Source organism: Perognathus longimembris, chromosome 6 (genome assembly GCF_023159225.1).
Source record: "Perognathus longimembris pacificus isolate PPM17 chromosome 6, ASM2315922v1, whole genome shotgun sequence".
In the NCBI taxonomy this organism is placed as follows: domain Eukaryota; kingdom Metazoa; phylum Chordata; class Mammalia; order Rodentia; family Heteromyidae; genus Perognathus; species Perognathus longimembris.
The window spans coordinates 83,333,403-83,349,904 of NC_063166.1; the positions used below are offsets into that span (position 1 = coordinate 83,333,403).

Here is a 16,502-nt window from a genome sequence, read left to right on the forward strand (position 1 = left end):
TTTTGCACTCCTCCCTTCCTGCCTGGGTTTGGGGGCTCTTGCAGGGCACGTATCCTAATGAGCAGGCTGCTTGGAGAGTTCCCGGCACAGACTTGCACTGAGCACAGTGCTAGGCTGAGCCCACTTGGCTGCCTTTCTGCAGCCGCATTGCATACACAGAGTCTACGCTAGAAATCTCTGCATGGAGCAAACCCACCCCCCCACCTTGAGCTGAACACTGATGGCCCCGATACACCCCTGACCCCCACACAGGCATTGTTACTCCCCTAAACGATTCATTATCCCCCCCCCCCTTTCCAGGGTGTTTTTTTTTTTTTTTTATTCCTCTCACTCAACTGACTGGCTACTGGCTAGAGACACATCAGTGCATTTATTATTATTATTATTATTAACAGGCAGCTGGTAATAAAAGAGAAGGGGGGACTTGGGGCTTTGTGGTAGGTGAATTATAGACATTTGCCAGCAAAACCACTTTGTTTTCTCCACTTAGAAGAGGATTCGCAGGCTGAGTGCCGCCTCTGCAGGATGGGGGGGGGGGGGAGGCTCACAGCAGCGGAGATGCAGAGCAGTCTGCTTCACCCAGAACCACTGCAGTCCCCCCCCCTCACCCCACACACACCAGGCTGGGCCACGGCCCAACGGCAGTTTGTCCCCTGTCCTCCTGCGCGGCCATGCTGCCTGCTGCAGAGACAAGAACGGCAGTCTCCCCACCGGAGCCGATCAGATGAAAACACGGGCTCCAAGCCGTCTCGGCTCCCTTTCCCCTGGAAAGCAGTGGGAGGGGCTGGGAATTCGGGCTGGAAGGACAGGGTGGAAGAGTGACATCTTCGTTTATGGTGCTCAGGCTGCTTAAATATTTTATTTTAGAATGCTTGTCTGGGGGAGGGGGGTGTAGGGGGAGCCCCAGCCATATCAAATAGAGATGTGTACTAGGTAGGAACCTGTGCATCTTCCAGGTCAGAATTAAGTAACTACTTGGGGATTTTGTTCCTCTTCTAAACATACATAGGTACTCTGAGTAAGGCAAATATAAAGAATATTTTTTATAGGTAATCTGTTAAATGTGAGGCAGTGGAGATCACAATCGTGTCTGAAAAATGGGTCTCATTTTTCATGTCCGATTTCATATTGGCTGAGATTGGAAGGCTTCTTAATTTAGGCCGTTTACATTTTACAGGGCCTTGAATGAGAGGGGCTCCCCGCCATGCCTGGCAGCTGCCACGCCAAGGAGAGGGGGACAGTGTCACTTTTAGAAGGCTCACCCTCACATCTGTACGTGTCAGCCCTTTGGCACAACCGAAAAACAGACTTCATCACTAGGCACATGGAAAGCTTTCTCCAGCCCCTACAGCTTTTTGTCCTTCACACGCGTCCTATTCTGGTGACCTTTCTCACTTGATTTCTTTTGTCTTCTTGACACCGGTGCACCAATCAATCTGGTTGCACGCTCAATCATGATAGAAAGAGTCTGGTTGGTTTTTGTCCACGAACAACCAGCTTATAGGAATATCTGCGCCGATCACCTCAGCTAAGCACCTGCCCCCAGGCCACCCCAATCCACAGGGCCCCCCCGTGCCGTAGGTAAACTGATTCTTAGGATTCTGGGGGAGCCAGTGCGCAGGCTGAGGGGCAAGGAAGGGAGCGTGTGCGGGAGGGAGACGCTGGTGTGTCTCTGTGCCCTTCCCTGCAGTAGCCCTCTGAAATCTGCCGCAGAGAGGGGGGTGGAGGAGCAGGAGTAGGCTGGTCCCTGCAGGCAGGTGTGGAGGGACCATGGTGGGGACAGAAATCACCATGGCGAAACTCTCAGCAGCCGCGTTATTAGTCCAGGTTTGTCTAGTGCCTGCAGCCATCTTAGAATTTAGAGGAAGCTGAAGCAGCTCTCATTTTGTGAGATTCTGTCTAGCACAATTCAGCTAGCAAGAAATAAGAAGTGTGGCTTGTAATAGCAAAAGACAAATGTCCACGGTTTTGTCTCTGGAAAACACTGACCAGCCCCTCCATTTCTCATTCAAAACCATCAAAACTGAGAGCAGAACAGGAGCTCTCTCCTCATCGGCATAGCCAATTGAGGTGTTCGTGGCTGGCAACCCCCCCCCAATCTGAATGTGGTGAAAAGCCAGGCAGGTGCAGGGGGGGGAGAGGCAGAAGAATGGATAGTGGGGTCCCTGACAGGTCCCCCTTCTTACTGTAGTCTCCTGCCCCTTAGCAAGTGTTGAGATCACCCTCTTCCCATGCCATTCCTAACCCATCTTCTTCATTCTCCTTTTGGGGTGCAGGCAGATGTGATCAGACCTTCAAAGTCCAACCTTGATTCTTTATTTCTATGTAATAGTCACAGAACCTTGAAAATGTATTCTCAGCAGCTTACCATGTACCAAGGATTTCAGGCTAGGAGGAGGTCAAGAACTGATAACTTCTATTTACTAGTAGTCCCACTAAACAGACCTTAGAATGATAATGGGTCTTTGCCAGACAAATGAATGTCGTGTTTCTGAAGGGAAAAGGATTACAACTGGCTGATTTCACAGAGTTTTCAGTATGAAGGAGGAAAAAGGCTGAAGCAAAGCTTCAGGCACTATAAATGACAGTGATTTTTTTTTCTTGTTTCCTTAGCTTTGGGGTTGTTACTAAGTATCCCACCCTCTCTGTCTACAGATTTTCTGCTTTGCTTTGTGCATTTTTGTTGTTTGAAACCAGGACTCAAACTCAGCACCTAACACGTTTGCTCACTGGCTGATGTTCTACCACCAGAGCCACACCTCTAGCCCTGCTTTATACTTTTTAGAATTTTGCTTTTTCCCGTGTCTTAGAAACTATGCCCCTACCCTTTCCCTCCTTGACAACCATCTTAGAAACTTAAAATACTTGTTGTAGAATTCTATTCATCAGCCACTGCCCTTTTTTCACTTTTTAAACAAAAATTACTTCTTTCTGTGTGCTCTACTCAACTTAGTAGATATGCAAATGTACCAGGTTGGAGAAGGGACCTGGTCTTTAACACATTTCAGACTGTTCAAGGCAGATGAAATATAAAGGGATTGCATACCTTCACAGTCAAAATATCAAGCCTACTTAAGTCAACGAAGCCAACATTTCAAAACATTCCCACTAAGCTTTAAAACACAGGTAATAGAAGATGGTACCGACACTTCCCGGTTCCAGTTGAGAAGTGCTTTACATTACCCTGTTCTAGAGTGCCTCCCAGAGGCCAGAGTCAAATGACAAGGAATCTGAGTTCCTGTAGGTTTTTAGACTTGGGATGACTTTGGTAGTGACTGGTACGTGAAGTGTCCATTATCTTGGAGATCTTGGTCCCAACTAAGTTTCATGTCAAGCTCCTTCATATGGCTCAGCCCCAGGGCAGCTTCTTGACTTAACCAAACCTAGCCTGGCTGTGTTGATGCTTTCTCTTTACCCGGGCAGTTGGCTCAAGCTGATTTTTTGGCATTTCAGAGATGCCCTTTCACCAGCATGCTGATATCACACGAGAACTCCCACGGTTTGCTCTAGAGCTTTACCTGCCCTCCTTTCCCGTTGCCACATTCTCTGGGAAGTCCACTCCCTTCATGAATAATTGCTTGTTCCTCACCTTAGATTGGAGCAAGGGAGCCACTGAAAGCTTCGCCCTGGGCTCTCTCCTCCCGAGGTCTTCATTTCTTCCATAGGTGAGCGAAGGGATAGTTGTCCAGTCTTGTATTTCTTGGTGTTAGGTCATTGTAACCCTGGAATAAAAATAGGTATAATTAGTATGTCACAGTTAGATTTTGCATTGCTAGCTTTGTGCCACTCACTCTAATAATACCAATTTTGGTGACACATTTCCTAGAATCCAGGCTTGCTTCGATGGCTGACATCAAAAGCCAAACGGTAGGGCAGACTTGTTTGCTTCCTGATTAGATCTTCTGTTTCCTCCACTTTCCTAGACACTGCAGGGCCATCTTGATTTTCTGGTTCTTTTATCAAGGAACTATGGTTCTATTCTTCCCCCAAGGCTGACATTTTTTGCTGACGGCTGTGCACACATGGTCTTCTGGGCCGGTGGCAAAAGGCTCTTCTTTCCTGGCTGGCTCTCCAGTTGCCACCCGTCAACCGGGAAAAATTTTGAGTTAGGCGTCACAGTTCAGCCAAGCTGGGCTTGGTACACCTGTCTCCGGAGCCAGTGTCCAAAACTCGACCCCATGGGAGAACAGCTGTCACATTATTTCAGCATGAGCCATTCCCTATTTAATGTTCCTTAGGAAAAAGTTAAATCATTCCAAGTTCTACTTTTCAATATTTAAATCATCCCATCATCCTCAGCAAATCTTAATTCACAATTAAGTGCTGTGGAAAACGAGTTCATCACCCACAGGCCTCACTAAAAGCAACGCACACTTTGGATATGCCTTTCCTGTAGGCACACCTTCGTCACCTGGGTCTTCGGAAATCAATTGACCACCTGTAATTAATCCATGTAGCACACATAAGTTGAAGAAGGCTCAGTAATCTGCCTTCTGAAAAAAAAATTGGCTCTATTTAGGTTTTTAAAGTATGTCTGCTTTGCATTCTTCGTAATGTGCTTTCAACACTTTCTTGGTGTAATTAGCACAAAAGGAGGCATAATCTGAGAAAGTAGTAGAGACTTAAAGCAACTGAGAAAAAAAGAAGGTTCCAGAAAATGGGCTGAGGAAGCTGTTTGTAGAGACCCCAGACTGGTTGCAAATGTTAGATGCTTTGGCTGTTAGATGCTTTCCGGGAGTCAACCGAGACCTGTGGAAGTCGCCACGTATCCGGGTTGCGGGTGGGCCTGCCTTCACGAATTCCTCTTCCCCCTCTGCCATCCCCAGAGCTGCCGAGAGTCTTTTGGTTTAGGAAGATTAACTTCCATGCTATAGATTGGTAGAGGCCATTCATAGGATAGGGTCCAGATAGGCTCTCCAGTTTTAGCGGGTCCGTTGACTTCGTTGACATTGAGCACCATAGGCCCATGGTGCTGACTTGATCTGTCCTGTGAACTTGACTCCGGCTGTCTTTTGCGCAGGGATCGTCCTTTTGCCTCTGCTTGTGGCTCTGTTCTCCCTTTCGCTCCTGATGGGTCCACATTGTCTCATGCAGGCAGAGTCAAAAACAAAGCTGATGTGCAATGTATACAGGGCTGACGTTTCCAAAGGAAGACAGCTCATATACTTGGTCTTGTCCCTTTTAAGGCAGACAGTGGCTTTGTTAACGCTTCCGCTCCCTTCCCCACCAAGGAGCTTGTGAGAAAGGTCTTGGAATTGAGCTTCCTGTGAAGACCCCAGGACCCCTCTCCTGTCGGGTGGAATCTGCCCTTCAGGGTCATGGAAGGTCAATGAATGAGAGCATATTCTAACTTAAAGGCATGGTTTGAAGATTCCTTGGTGGATCTTAGATATGAAAACTGAATGTAGTTAATTCTTCAGTGTTTGCCCTTGAGCCTTCTAAACTGAAGTTTATTATCAAGTTTAGTTTGGAGCTTAGTTAGGGTTCTTTTGTTTGAGATGACTAACTAGTGAATATGACAAGAAAAAAATGCCTAAGGTACAATCACTACACTAGATTTAAGAACTTGAGTAGCAGACCTTCTTAGAAAGATTAACTGGGACCAGAAAACACTTAAAAAAAAAAAAAACAACCTGCTTTCTTCTCCACTATAGCACTGGCTTCAAATAATGTGGACTTGCAGTAAGGGTTCCAGTTATTCTCATTACTTAAGGTATAGAACGTGCTTTGAAGACAGAGAAAGCACTAAATACTATTATTTAAACCTTATAGCTAAAGTTTCTATTTCAGCAGAGGCCTATTGTTTCTTTGGTATTAAAATAATATTGTAATTATATTTTTATGGACTCTTAGAAAAGAACTTGTAATGACCGCCCCCCCCCCCCAACTAATGAAAGGCCGAGAACACTCTTGTCCAAAAACCAGATGACATCATTCAGTATAAATATTTTCAAGATTCTAAGCCGTAGCAATTCTGTTGCCTCTGAAAGCAGTCCAGGTACTCTTAGTCAGAAAGGAAGATGAGAAAGAGCCAACGAACACAACTCCATCCACAAATACAAAGCTTAGAAGACCACAGAATTCAACCTCTGACACCCACATCGTACAAAATAGAATATTGGAAAGAAATGTTGCTAGGCCTTCTGTGAGGCGGGTGGCCCCCTCTCAAATTGTGTCATTAGGCGACTTTGTGTTTCCATTTGGGAATGTGTTTTTTTTCTCAACTTTCTGGTTTGGAAATGAAGTCTGTCACTTGAGCCAGGGTGCCCACTCTTAGCATTTCAAACTCGAGGTTTTTGGCCCTTTGTCCCTCTCAGGAGGCTCAAGTCTCCTTAACTTCCATCTCGCCTTGAGTTAAATGAGAGGCCCCTTCCATTGGAAAACTCTCCTCCAGTCTAGCATGTTCCAGGAATTATGCTTTTCTTTTAAAAAAAATGTACTAGGCATTTTAATGGCAATAGCTATTAAAATAAATTAGTAATTCATATAACAAGGTCACACACAGTAAGCTCCAAACCTGAAAGGCTCTTTTTTTTTTTCTTTCCAACAACTTTTAGAGCCTGGGTAGGTCAAATGCTAGGCCAAAAATTGAGGTGGTGTCAACTCACTGTACCAATTAAATAAACTCTCTTCTTTCACTTTGTGGCAAGTGAAAACAGAAAAGCGAGCAGGTCACAACCCAGCTTGTGTTTCAGAGCTCTGGATGTCATTTGCTTACCCGTAAACCGTCCTGTCCACCTGCTGCCACATATTTACAAAGTAAATGCTGTATTTGTCCATCGTAGTTAGTCATAATAAAATATAGGCAAAACTTACATTAAAAAAAATTTTTTTGGAAGGATGGTCTGCTAGGTTTGGAGTTGAAAGGAGGAAAAGATAACCTCGAGTTACACATTTCTAGGACAGTGGTCCCAACTGTGCCTTCTAGGACACGTGTCCATGTATGCTACGGGACAGCTTCACTCCTTTTAAAGACCAGATGTGATATTTATCTAAAAGGGGGAGGCAGTAGTTCAACTTGAGGCTTCCCAATCAGGAGACTCCTCATTATTTTCATTGTATACTGTGTAGCTACTGACTGTCAAGGTTACTATTTACCTTCTACTTGTTAAATACAATGTATGTGTGCTTTGCCACATTAGCAGCCTGGAAGGAAGAGACTTTTGAACAAATGGAATGTAACAAAGAAAAAAAAATCCTGTTCTTCCCTCTTCTAAGGCTTCCCTAGCTTTAACAAGATGACAGTAGATGAATGGATTTCAACTAGAAATTTGTGTTTACTATGTAAAGATGTGAAGGCCAGGCCTTGTCTCCCCGGCAGGTGCTAATTGAGCTGGGGAATGAAAGTGAGTCATGATCTGTCCAAGTAGCCTTGATAGTGAAATCCTTGCTGACACATTTTCCTACGAGCACATTTGGATAGTTGTATTTGTATATTTATTCACTCTGTTTAGGTGAAAAGTATTGACCTAAACTGTAGGAGTTCTTTTACCCTTCTTTCTTTCTTTTTTCTTTCTCTTTCTTTTTTTCTTTCTTTCCTTTTTTCTTTTTCTTTCCTTACTTTTCTTCCTTCCTTTTTCTTTCACTTTCTCTCTTTCCTTTTCCTTTCTTTCTGTCTTTCCTTTCTTTGTAAAGTATACTTTTATGAATAAAAGAGGCCTTAATCAGAATGGAACAAACTTGGCCCTGCATCTGGGAGGAGAAGCAACAAGTTTTCAGTTCTTTGAGAAAGTCAGAGACAGGCAGCTAAGCCAGGGCTGGGAAGGCCTGCTGAGAGAAACAGCCGCTCGCCTGGGCTTCCTGTTCATATTTCCAAGAATTCTTGAGTTTCTTTGCATAGCTCTTGGTTTTCTTTCTAGACCCATTAAAAAAAAAAAAGCCTCGTAGAATGGGGGTAGAGAAGAAAAATAATTCGTGACATCTCTGTCTGTCTTTTACGAGGGGCCAATTTGCTCATGGCCTCTAGAAGTATCAGCCACTCCTGCCTGCAGCTTTGGGGGCTGTTAGGTATATTTATGCCTATTGACTTTCTTTTATTCCCCCCTCATGCCAAGTTTTGTGAAGTGTGTTTAGAAGTGAAAGTTAGCACTGGAAGAGTTGGTGTCAACTTTGCAGCTCTGAGTATTGGGGCCCGGCGGGCCTGTGTCCCCTGCAAGGCAGATGCCATGTCTTGGCCTGACCCCCGGAGTACCTCAGCTCACCTGGGCAAGAGGTGTGCAGGGACCAATTATTGAATGAATGAATGAATGAATGAATGAACGATGTATCCCCAAGCAGGTACTCACGAGGCAGCAAGTGCACCTTGGGAAAGTGATCGAACACTTAGTGTCCCTGTCCTGATCCACTGCTCTCTGCCACTTCCTGGTGTGGGCACCCGGGTTTTTTGGTCGTTGTTCTGTTGTCTTTTTTTTTGGGGGGGGGGGGGAGTGTGTGACATGGAGTTTGGGAACACTCCTCAAGCAAGTTTATGTTCACTAAACTACTTTTCCTTTTGTCCTAGAAGCACCTCCCCCCTCTCGGAGCCCCGGCCGGCCGGGCCACCGCCTCGTCCCACCTGGGGCCGACACGGCGCGCGGGCACCCCTGGACCGCTCGGGGGGCCACGGGCCCCCGGGCCGGCCGTCGCCGGGCCTCGCCGGGCCTCGCCGACCTGTCGCCGCCGCGCCTGCTCCCAGGAACACTGGCCGTGCGCGGCCCGCACCGCTCCTGGCCGGCGGATCCGCACGCCGCCGGCGCGCGCGCGGGGCCTCGCGGCTCCCTCGCTCGCCGTGGTCGCCGGGCACGCGCCGCGGGCAGGGGGGTGGGCGTCGGGGCCGCGTGCGCTCGCCGGCGGGGAGGCCGGAGGTAAGGAGGCGCGCGGCCGGGGGAAGCGCCGCCGCCGCCGCCGCCGCCGTCGCACACTTTGCACGCCGCCCAGGGCTACACCAACTCGCTGGAAATCGGGAGGCAGGTTCGGGAGGCGGGGTCGGGCGCCCACCGTGTTGGGCGCGCCCGCGCCCCCCGCCCCGCCGCCGCCCGCGCCCCCTGCCCACCCCGGCGCGGCCCCCACGCCGGCCCGCACCCCCCCGGCCCCGCGGCGGCCCGTTTGGACGCGTCCGCGGCGGGCCGATTTTTCGGGCTTCCCCTTCGCTTTATAGGGGCCGCGCGCCATGGGTCGGTCCTCAGAAGAGGCTGGGGCGTCATCGGGCCGGCTAGAAAGCGCCGTGCCCGGCGGCGGGGACGCTCAGTCGCCTTGGCACCGCCGAGCGGGCTGCGTCAGGTGGCTGGCCCGGCGCGGCGCTCGCTGGCTCGCTCGCTCCTCGCGCTCGGGGCTCGGGGCTGCGGCACCGGCTGGAGCGAACCCCGGGTCCCGCTCGCGCGCTCGCTCTCCCTCGCCCGGCGCGGGGCGGCGGCGGCGGCGGGCGGCCGGCGGGCAGGCAGGCGGGCAGGCGGGCGCTGCCTTGCGTGTGAGTGAGCCCCACTCACATGTAAGTCGGGGAGCGCAGGAAGTGCCGGTCGCCCCGGCCGGCCGGCGGGCGGGCCGCAGCCTCGCCCGGGGCCGGGCCAGGGCAGGGGTGCCCCGAGCCCCCCGGGCCAAGCCCCCCAACCCTCTCTCTCTTTTTCTCTCTCCTCTTCTCCATTGGCGTGCCCAAGACCTAGAGCCAGGAGCGCCTGAGGGTAACGCACGCTCGCGCCATCGCGCCTTTGCACTTTTCTTTTTGAGTTGTTTGACATTTCTCGGTGCTTTTCGGTTCCTCGTTGTCGCTGGGTGCTTGGTTTTCAGTTCGTCCTCGCCCCTCTTTTTCCTTTGCTCATCCCCCCCATCCCCCGTTTGACGCTCACTCGCAGGCAAGCCGGCCCGGCCCGCCGGACCCCCCGTCTCTCCCCGCCCCGCCGCCCCGAGCCCCCCGGACCAGCCGCCAGCGCCCGCCCGACACGGGGCGCCCCGGGGCCGGACAGCCCGAGGCCGGGGGCAAGCCGAGCTCCCGGGCCAGGCGCGAGCCCAGCGCGTCCCGGCGGCCGGGTCACCATGCTGAGGATGGCCATGAAGATCAAAGCCCGGGTGGTGGACGGCGAGAGGAAGACGGCCGCGGCGGCTGCCGAGGCGGCTGCCGAAGCTGCCGCGGCGGCTGCGGCGCTGGCCGGGCCGAGGGAGGCGTCCGGCCCGCGGAGGAGCGCGGGCGCCGCGAAGCCCGCCGCGAAGCCGCCCGCGAAGCCCGCCGCGAAGCCCGCCAAGACCTCCGCGCCGCCGCCGCCGCCGCCGCGGGACGCGCCCGCCGCCGCCGAGCGGGCGCTGAGCGACAAGGAGCGCCGCAAGCTGGAGAAGAAGCGGCTGGAGCAGCGGCGCAAGGAAGAGAAGAAGCGGGAGAAGGAGATGAAGAAGTTGGAGAAGATGCTGAAGAAGAGGACCAAGATGCCGCAGGTGCAGGCCGAGGCCCGCGGCCCCGGGGCCGACGAGGAGGACGAGGAGGAGGACGAGGACGCCGCCGCCGCCGCGGGGGAAGGCGCCGCCGCCACGGGCGCCACGGGCGCCACGGGCGCCACGGCCGCCGGCACGGGCGCTGCCGCCGGGGTCGGCGAGGGCGCCGCCGGCGGGGGCGCGAGTAGGGCCTGGGCGGCGTGGGACACGGACTCGGGGGACGAGGACGACTACTACGCGGCCCCCGCGGATCGGGGGCATCGTGTGGCGGCCCGGGCCGCTCAAGGCCGGCGCGCTGAGCGCCCACCTGCCCCTCGTGGTGTTCCTGGTGTTCTCGGTGCGCAGCCCCTCGTGGGTGCTCAACTTCCTGCTGCAGAAGCGCACGGAGCAGGGCCGCGGCTGCGGCTTCGTGTTCGGGGCGACCTGCTGCTTCCGCGTGTTCCTGGGCTGCGCCTTCTTCTCCTTCCTCAGCGGCCGCGGCCGGCGCCGGGGTCGCGGGCGCCCCGGGGGGGCCCACGGCGCCTTCGGGGGCGGCGGCCCCGGCCCGGGCGCCCGGCGCCGGGGGCGCGGCGAGAGGCTCATCTAGGCCCCCCGTCCCCACCCCCACCCCCTCGCCACCATCGCCACCATCGCCACCACCGCCACCCCCCCGTCCGCCCCCAGACACCAGACGCCACCATCGCTGTGCAGTGTGGAGTTTTATTAGTACTCGTGTGTGTGTGCGGCCACGTTTTCCTTTTCGGTTGCTCCGCGCTTGGGTTCGTGCTGGCCTGGCTGCCTTTCCACACGCCCCGCTCTCTGGCTCGCTCTCTATCTCTCTCTCTCTCCTTTTCGAAATTTTCCTAAGTCCGGGCTCGGGCTCGCGCTCCCTCCCCTTCCGCCCACCCCGGCCCCTTGGCGGCGCCCGCGGGAGGAGGGGGAGCGGCGGCCCCCGGGGCCGCGGGGTGACACCCGGCCCGGGGGTGGAGCATGGGCGTCGTGCGAGGGGTCGTCACCGGCGGGGAGCCGCCCCCTCTCCCCCCGCGGCCCGGCCCGCCGGGGCCCGCGCCCGCGCTGGGGGGGTGGGGGGACGGCTCCCCGGCCCGTCCCGGCCCGGGGACCCCCCTTCCCCGGGCACCCGGGGGGGCCGCCTCCTCCCTCCGCCGGCGCCCGCCCTCCTCCTCCTCCTCCTCCTCCTCCTCCCCGCCGCCGCCGCCGCCGCCGCCGCCGCGGCCGCTCCTCAGCCTCCACCTCCTCCACCTCCTCCTTCTTCCTCCCCCCTCGCCGCCGTCGCCTCCGCCTCCCCCCGCCTCCCCCCGCCCGCCGCGGCGCTTTTGGTTCGGGGCGGCGGCGGGCCCCGGGCCGAGGCAATAAGAGCGGCAGCGGCGGCCGCGGCGGCAGCAGCTCCCGCAGCTCCTGCTCTGGTCTGCCTCGGCCCGGCGGCGGCCATCAGTCCCCTCGGCTCCGGCTCGAGGGGCGGGGAGCGGTCCCTCCGACGCCACCCTCCCGTCCGCGCCGGCCCGCGCGCTCCGCGGCCCGCGCCCCCCAGTCCGCCCCGCGCGCTCCTCCGCGAGGAGCCGAGCCCGCGCCCGGCCCGCCCGCCCGGCGCTGCCCCGGCCCGCCCGGCCCTCGTCAGGCCGCCCGCGCCCGCCGCCGCCCGGCCGCGCCCCGCCGCCGCCGCCGCCGCCGCCATGGGCTGCCTCGGAAACAGTAAGACCGAGGACCAGCGCAACGAGGAGAAGGCGCAGCGCGAGGCCAACAAGAAGATCGAGAAGCAGCTGCAGAAGGACAAGCAGGTCTACCGGGCCACGCACCGCCTGCTGCTGCTGGGTAAGGGCGGGGCGGGGGGCGCCGGCCCCGGCCCGGCCCGGGGGCCCCGCGGGGCCCCCCGCAGGCCGCGCGCGCCGAGCCCGCCCCCCGCCCCGGGCGCGCGCTCCCGGCCCGCCGCCCGCTCGCTCGCTCGCTCGCGCGCTGGGGGCTCTGTCCGCGGGGGGGGGGGGGGGCGAGGCCGGAGCGGGGACCCCGGGGCGCAGATTCGGCCGGGCGGGGGGCTAAAAACGGGGCGCGGGGTGTGTGTGTGTGTGGTGGGGGGAGGGCCTCTCCCCGACCGGCCCGGCCCGCCCGCCCGCGGCCTCCGTCTCCCCCTCGCCCTCCCTCCCTCCCTCCGTCTCTCTCTCTCTCTCCTCGCCGCTCTCGGTCTTTTCGCGAGGCCTACACGACGCCAGGGGCTCGGGGTGCGTGTGGGGGAGGGGCGGGGCTGCGGGGAGGCCCGCGGGGACCCCAAGACCGCGGCCGAAAGAGGGCTTGGGGTGACAGGAAGTGGGGCGCGGGCCGCGGGAGGGGGACCCGGCTCCGCGGGGTGTGTGATTTGGGTGTGGGGAGGGGGGGACTCGCCCGAGAGGCTGCGGCGGCGCGCGGGGAGGGGAGGGGAGGGGGGGAGCGGCCGGCAGAGCGTGTGTGTGTGTGGTGGGGAGGGGGGGCGCGCGTGACATCAGCCCCCCGAGCGGCGCGGGGCGGTCAAGGTGGTGCAGTGGGGGCGGGGCGGGCCGCTCGCTCGTCGTGGCGCCGAGGGGGGGGCGGGCGGGGGGCGCCGCGCGGGGCGTCGCGGGCAGGACCGACTGTGTGCGTGTGCGCGCGCGGCGCAGACGTGTCCTGGGCCGGGCCGCCGGGGCCGGGCCGGGCCGTGGAAGGAAGAGAAGGAGAATCAAATCAAATAAAGTCAGAAAATAAAAAGAAAGGAGAGAGGAAGAAGAGCGACCCGCGCGCGCGCCGGCGCGCGTGGGCCCCACGGAGCCAAGTGACACGTCATTTTACAGGGTGACCTTTTTTCCCCTTCCAGACGCGCAGGCTTTTTTTTTTTTTTTTTTTGAAAAAAGCCAAGAAGAGAATTAATGGTCGCAGCTGACCCTCCCCCCTCCCCCCTCCCCGCGCGGGGGCGCGCAGGGCGCGCGCGCGCACACACACACACCCGTGCAATAAACCATTAACACACACACACACATTTTCCTGTTAGTGTGCCACATGGAGAGTGTGCTTTGTGAAAAAAAATATAATAATAAATAAATAAAATAAGAAGACATTCCCAAGTCAGAGAGAGCTGGAAAATGACATTTTGTCTGGAAATGGCTTCTTGGTCTGGAAATGGCGTTTTTAAAATTTTTGTCCTTTTCAAGGTGGGAGGGCGGTGGAGAGAGCTCCTGAGGGAAGACTGGGGGGGGGGGGGGGAAGGGGCAGAGGAAAAGACATTAATTAGTTGTTGGTCAAGTGACATTTGGTTGTTTGGTTTTTCTTCTCTTTTTTTCACTGCTCTTTCTCCTCTTTGGCCAAAAAAAAAAAAAAGTAGGGGAGGGGAGGAGGGAGGGAACCCTTAACTAAGAGGAGATGGCCTTTACTTCGTTTTTTTTTTTGTTTTTTTTTTTTTCCCTCTAGGTGCTGCTTTGGGGAAAAAACAAAAGCATAAAGAATTGCCAAAATTACCAAAAGAATTACACAAACATTAATTAGAATGGAAGTTTTCCACTTCCTTGGTAATTGGCTATCTGAATAAATTCGTGAATTTGCTAGGTTAAGTCCTAGTTCAAGATCACATTTCCACAAACTAGCTTAATTATCAAGAAAAAAAAATGTAAAAGGCTTGTTTTTTCCTTCTAGTGGTGCTTGGCTTAGTCTTTGTGGATGGGTCAAGTCTTTGTTCTCCTGGGTCCAGATTTATGAATGCAGGAAATTAATAATTAAGTGAAAATAAGTCTCTTTGGTGTTTTTGCATTTGCACTACCACTAATTAAACGGTACATGTATGGAGATCCTTGTCTAAAACTTCTGAAGGTAGAATTGTGCTATGTGAATATCAATGTGCATTGGATTTGATTTCAAAGTGCGACCTGGAGAAGTCTAGAATCTTCCCTGGGAATGTTAACTTGCTTTACGAATTCAAATTTAAGTCAGGTGCTAATGATACCTTTTAAGTTGCCAACAGCTTTTATGGCTCCACTTAATTTGGGACTTGTGCTCAGAACACACGGAACCCAGCCAGGGGTCTCCGCATTCTCAGGTACCCTAGCCTCTATGGCTGCATCTCCTTGCCATTTATTAATAGCCTCTGGCACAGGAATCTGTAGCCCAGGCCAGTGGCAACATTTTATATTCCTAATGATGGCTCGCCAAATAATGAATTCCCCCCCCCCAAAAAAAAAAGGAAACAACGCCCAAATCCTCCTCCCCCATCTTATTTTAATGACTGGAAATTTAACTGAATTACCAAATTGCAAAAAAAAAAAAAAAAAAAAAGGAAAATTAAACCTTAGTTTACAGCCCAGTTGTCTAATTCCATAAATGTGGAAACTGAGGCACGGACCTATTTGTGCCTGTAAAACACAGATGTGGCACGTTTGAATACTTGTGAGTGCAGAATATTGAAGATCCTGATCAATATTACACATACTCTTATGGAATCTCTTTATCGTGCCTTCTCCATTGTAATTTGTGAGAGTTGGGCTCATTAAGACGGAGTGTTTGCTTTGAAATCAATGTTTCTATGCAAACTAATTTTAACTTTTACAGATATTGATTACAGGCCTATGAAAAGGCAGGAAGAGGAGGAATGCTTTGCTATTTGAGCATTAAAACAAAAATTAATACAACTCAAAGTTGAGGGGAAAAGAGAGGGAATAAAATCCACAGTTTTCGTGGGGGTGGAGGGCAAGGAAAAACTATTCACATAGGGATTATTTGTTTTATAGTACATTTACACCCCCCCCCCCAATGCAAAATAGTAGCAATCCTCCCTCTAGCTTGCTGGAAAAATGTTTTGGTTTTTTTTTTCCCCATAACATGCTGCTATTATTATTGTTATTATTTAACAAATGAAAGGTGAATTAAAACGGAGGCTGTGTTTCTTCCTACTCTTTTAGTGTGGAGGGGCTTAGAGTCTTTTAACTTTGGTGGTTTTCAGGAATATTTATCTTAATTTTAAAAACTTCTCATTCCTTATTGTTGTTACAGCTTTTACCTAATGCTAATATGGTCTCAAGTGCTCTATTTGACATTAAATTGTGTTGTTTTTTAAGATGACAGATCATTGATGGTCTTCCATTTTCCTCTGCCACATGGTGGTTGTATCCTGAGACAATTTATCTTTAGAAATGTACAGTTTTCTGGGGCAGGAGGGTGACTAAGTGTATAACATGTAATCCTATGCATATAGGGGTGGATTTTAAGTAGCCCAGGGGCGGGCAACCCGCGGGGCGGCTGCTGCATTGTGCAAGTGTTTGGGAAGCAAGCCTGCATGGCCAAGCGCTGGGAAAACTGCAGTGTCTGGGCATTGTTTGCGAATCCTGGGTATTTTAACCACGGAACATCTGACAAACAATGAATGACAGGGGGCTCTATACGTTGATGTGTAGGTTTCACTACTGAATGCCACCTTTCAAGGTTTCACTTCGCAGTTTTAATCAGTTCTCCCCCTTGAATGACAAAATTGCGTCATGTCTTCTCCTTACCCCCCAAATCCAACACCCCACAAAATTGAACGTGACATCCAAAGGAGGAAAAAGAAATCTCTAAAAACAAAAACCAGCCAAACCTCTTTGAATTCTTGTTTGTTATTCTGATGGTAAAATACTTTCAGGTAGACACTGAGTTGGAAATGTTTCATTTGTTTTCTCTGCGTCGAACCTGCAAGTCTGTTTTGTGTTTGTTGTTGTATGTTGCTTCTATGGAAGAAAACAAAAAGAAGCCACGGACCGCACATCTCTCCCAGCCAAAGTCTGCGAGGTGCCTGTTTTCTTAACCCCCTTGCCTTCATCTTCTAGGTGCTGGAGAGTCTGGGAAAAGCACCATCGTGAAGCAGATGAGGATTCTGCATGTTAATGGGTTTAATGGAGAGTAAGTGTCAAGTCTGTGCCAGGGCACACACCCGTAGGAGTGACAAACTTGATACTAACCTTTAGGGAGTATAGCTAGGTGTGGGGGATCTGGCTGCTCATTTTCACTGAACTCCCCCCTCCCCTCAATTTACACATTAGGAAAGCTCTTTGGAGCACCCCCCCCTCCCTGTTAGGAGCTTGGTCAGTACTAACGATCTCCTCTCCCCAGGAAACAGTGCCTGGCTACGGAGGACACTTAAC

The 16,502-nt window shown here is 53.6% G+C and overlaps 2 protein-coding genes across 8 annotated transcripts in view; both read left to right on the plus strand.

Moving 5' to 3' along the window:
- The window catches only part of LOC125353923 (guanine nucleotide-binding protein G(s) subunit alpha), a 48,843-nt gene that overhangs the window by 19,619 nt on the left and 12,722 nt on the right, over window positions 1-16,502 (plus strand). For 3 of the 7 annotated variants that reach the window (XM_048349673.1, XM_048349674.1, XM_048349671.1), the window contains one exon: window positions 16,188-16,260. In XM_048349673.1, the coding sequence (XP_048205630.1) occupies window positions 16,188-16,260 (73 nt within the window). Of the gene's footprint in view, window positions 1-11,734; window positions 12,208-16,187; window positions 16,261-16,502 lie in introns of those variants that run through there. The other 4 variants (XM_048349677.1, XM_048349678.1, XM_048349675.1 and 1 more) reach the window with 3 other exon arrangements.
- On the plus strand, window positions 9,838-11,386 carry LOC125353924 (myristoylated alanine-rich C-kinase substrate-like). Its single transcript, XM_048349679.1, has 2 exons — window positions 9,838-10,492; window positions 10,550-11,386. The coding sequence occupies exons 1-2, from the start codon at window positions 10,009-10,011 to the stop codon at window positions 11,242-11,244; spliced, it is 1,179 nt and encodes a 392-aa protein (XP_048205636.1). The 5' UTR covers window positions 9,838-10,008; the 3' UTR covers window positions 11,245-11,386.

Coding starts and splice junctions, on each gene's coding strand:
- LOC125353924 (XM_048349679.1), top strand. CDS start 10,009: ATGCTGAGGATGGCCATGAAGATCAAAGCCCGGGTGGTGGACGGCGAG. Junction 10,493..10,549: donor CGCGGGGGAAGGCGCCGCCG/CCACGGGCGCCA, acceptor GCGCTGCCGCCG/GGGTCGGCGAGGGCGCCGCC.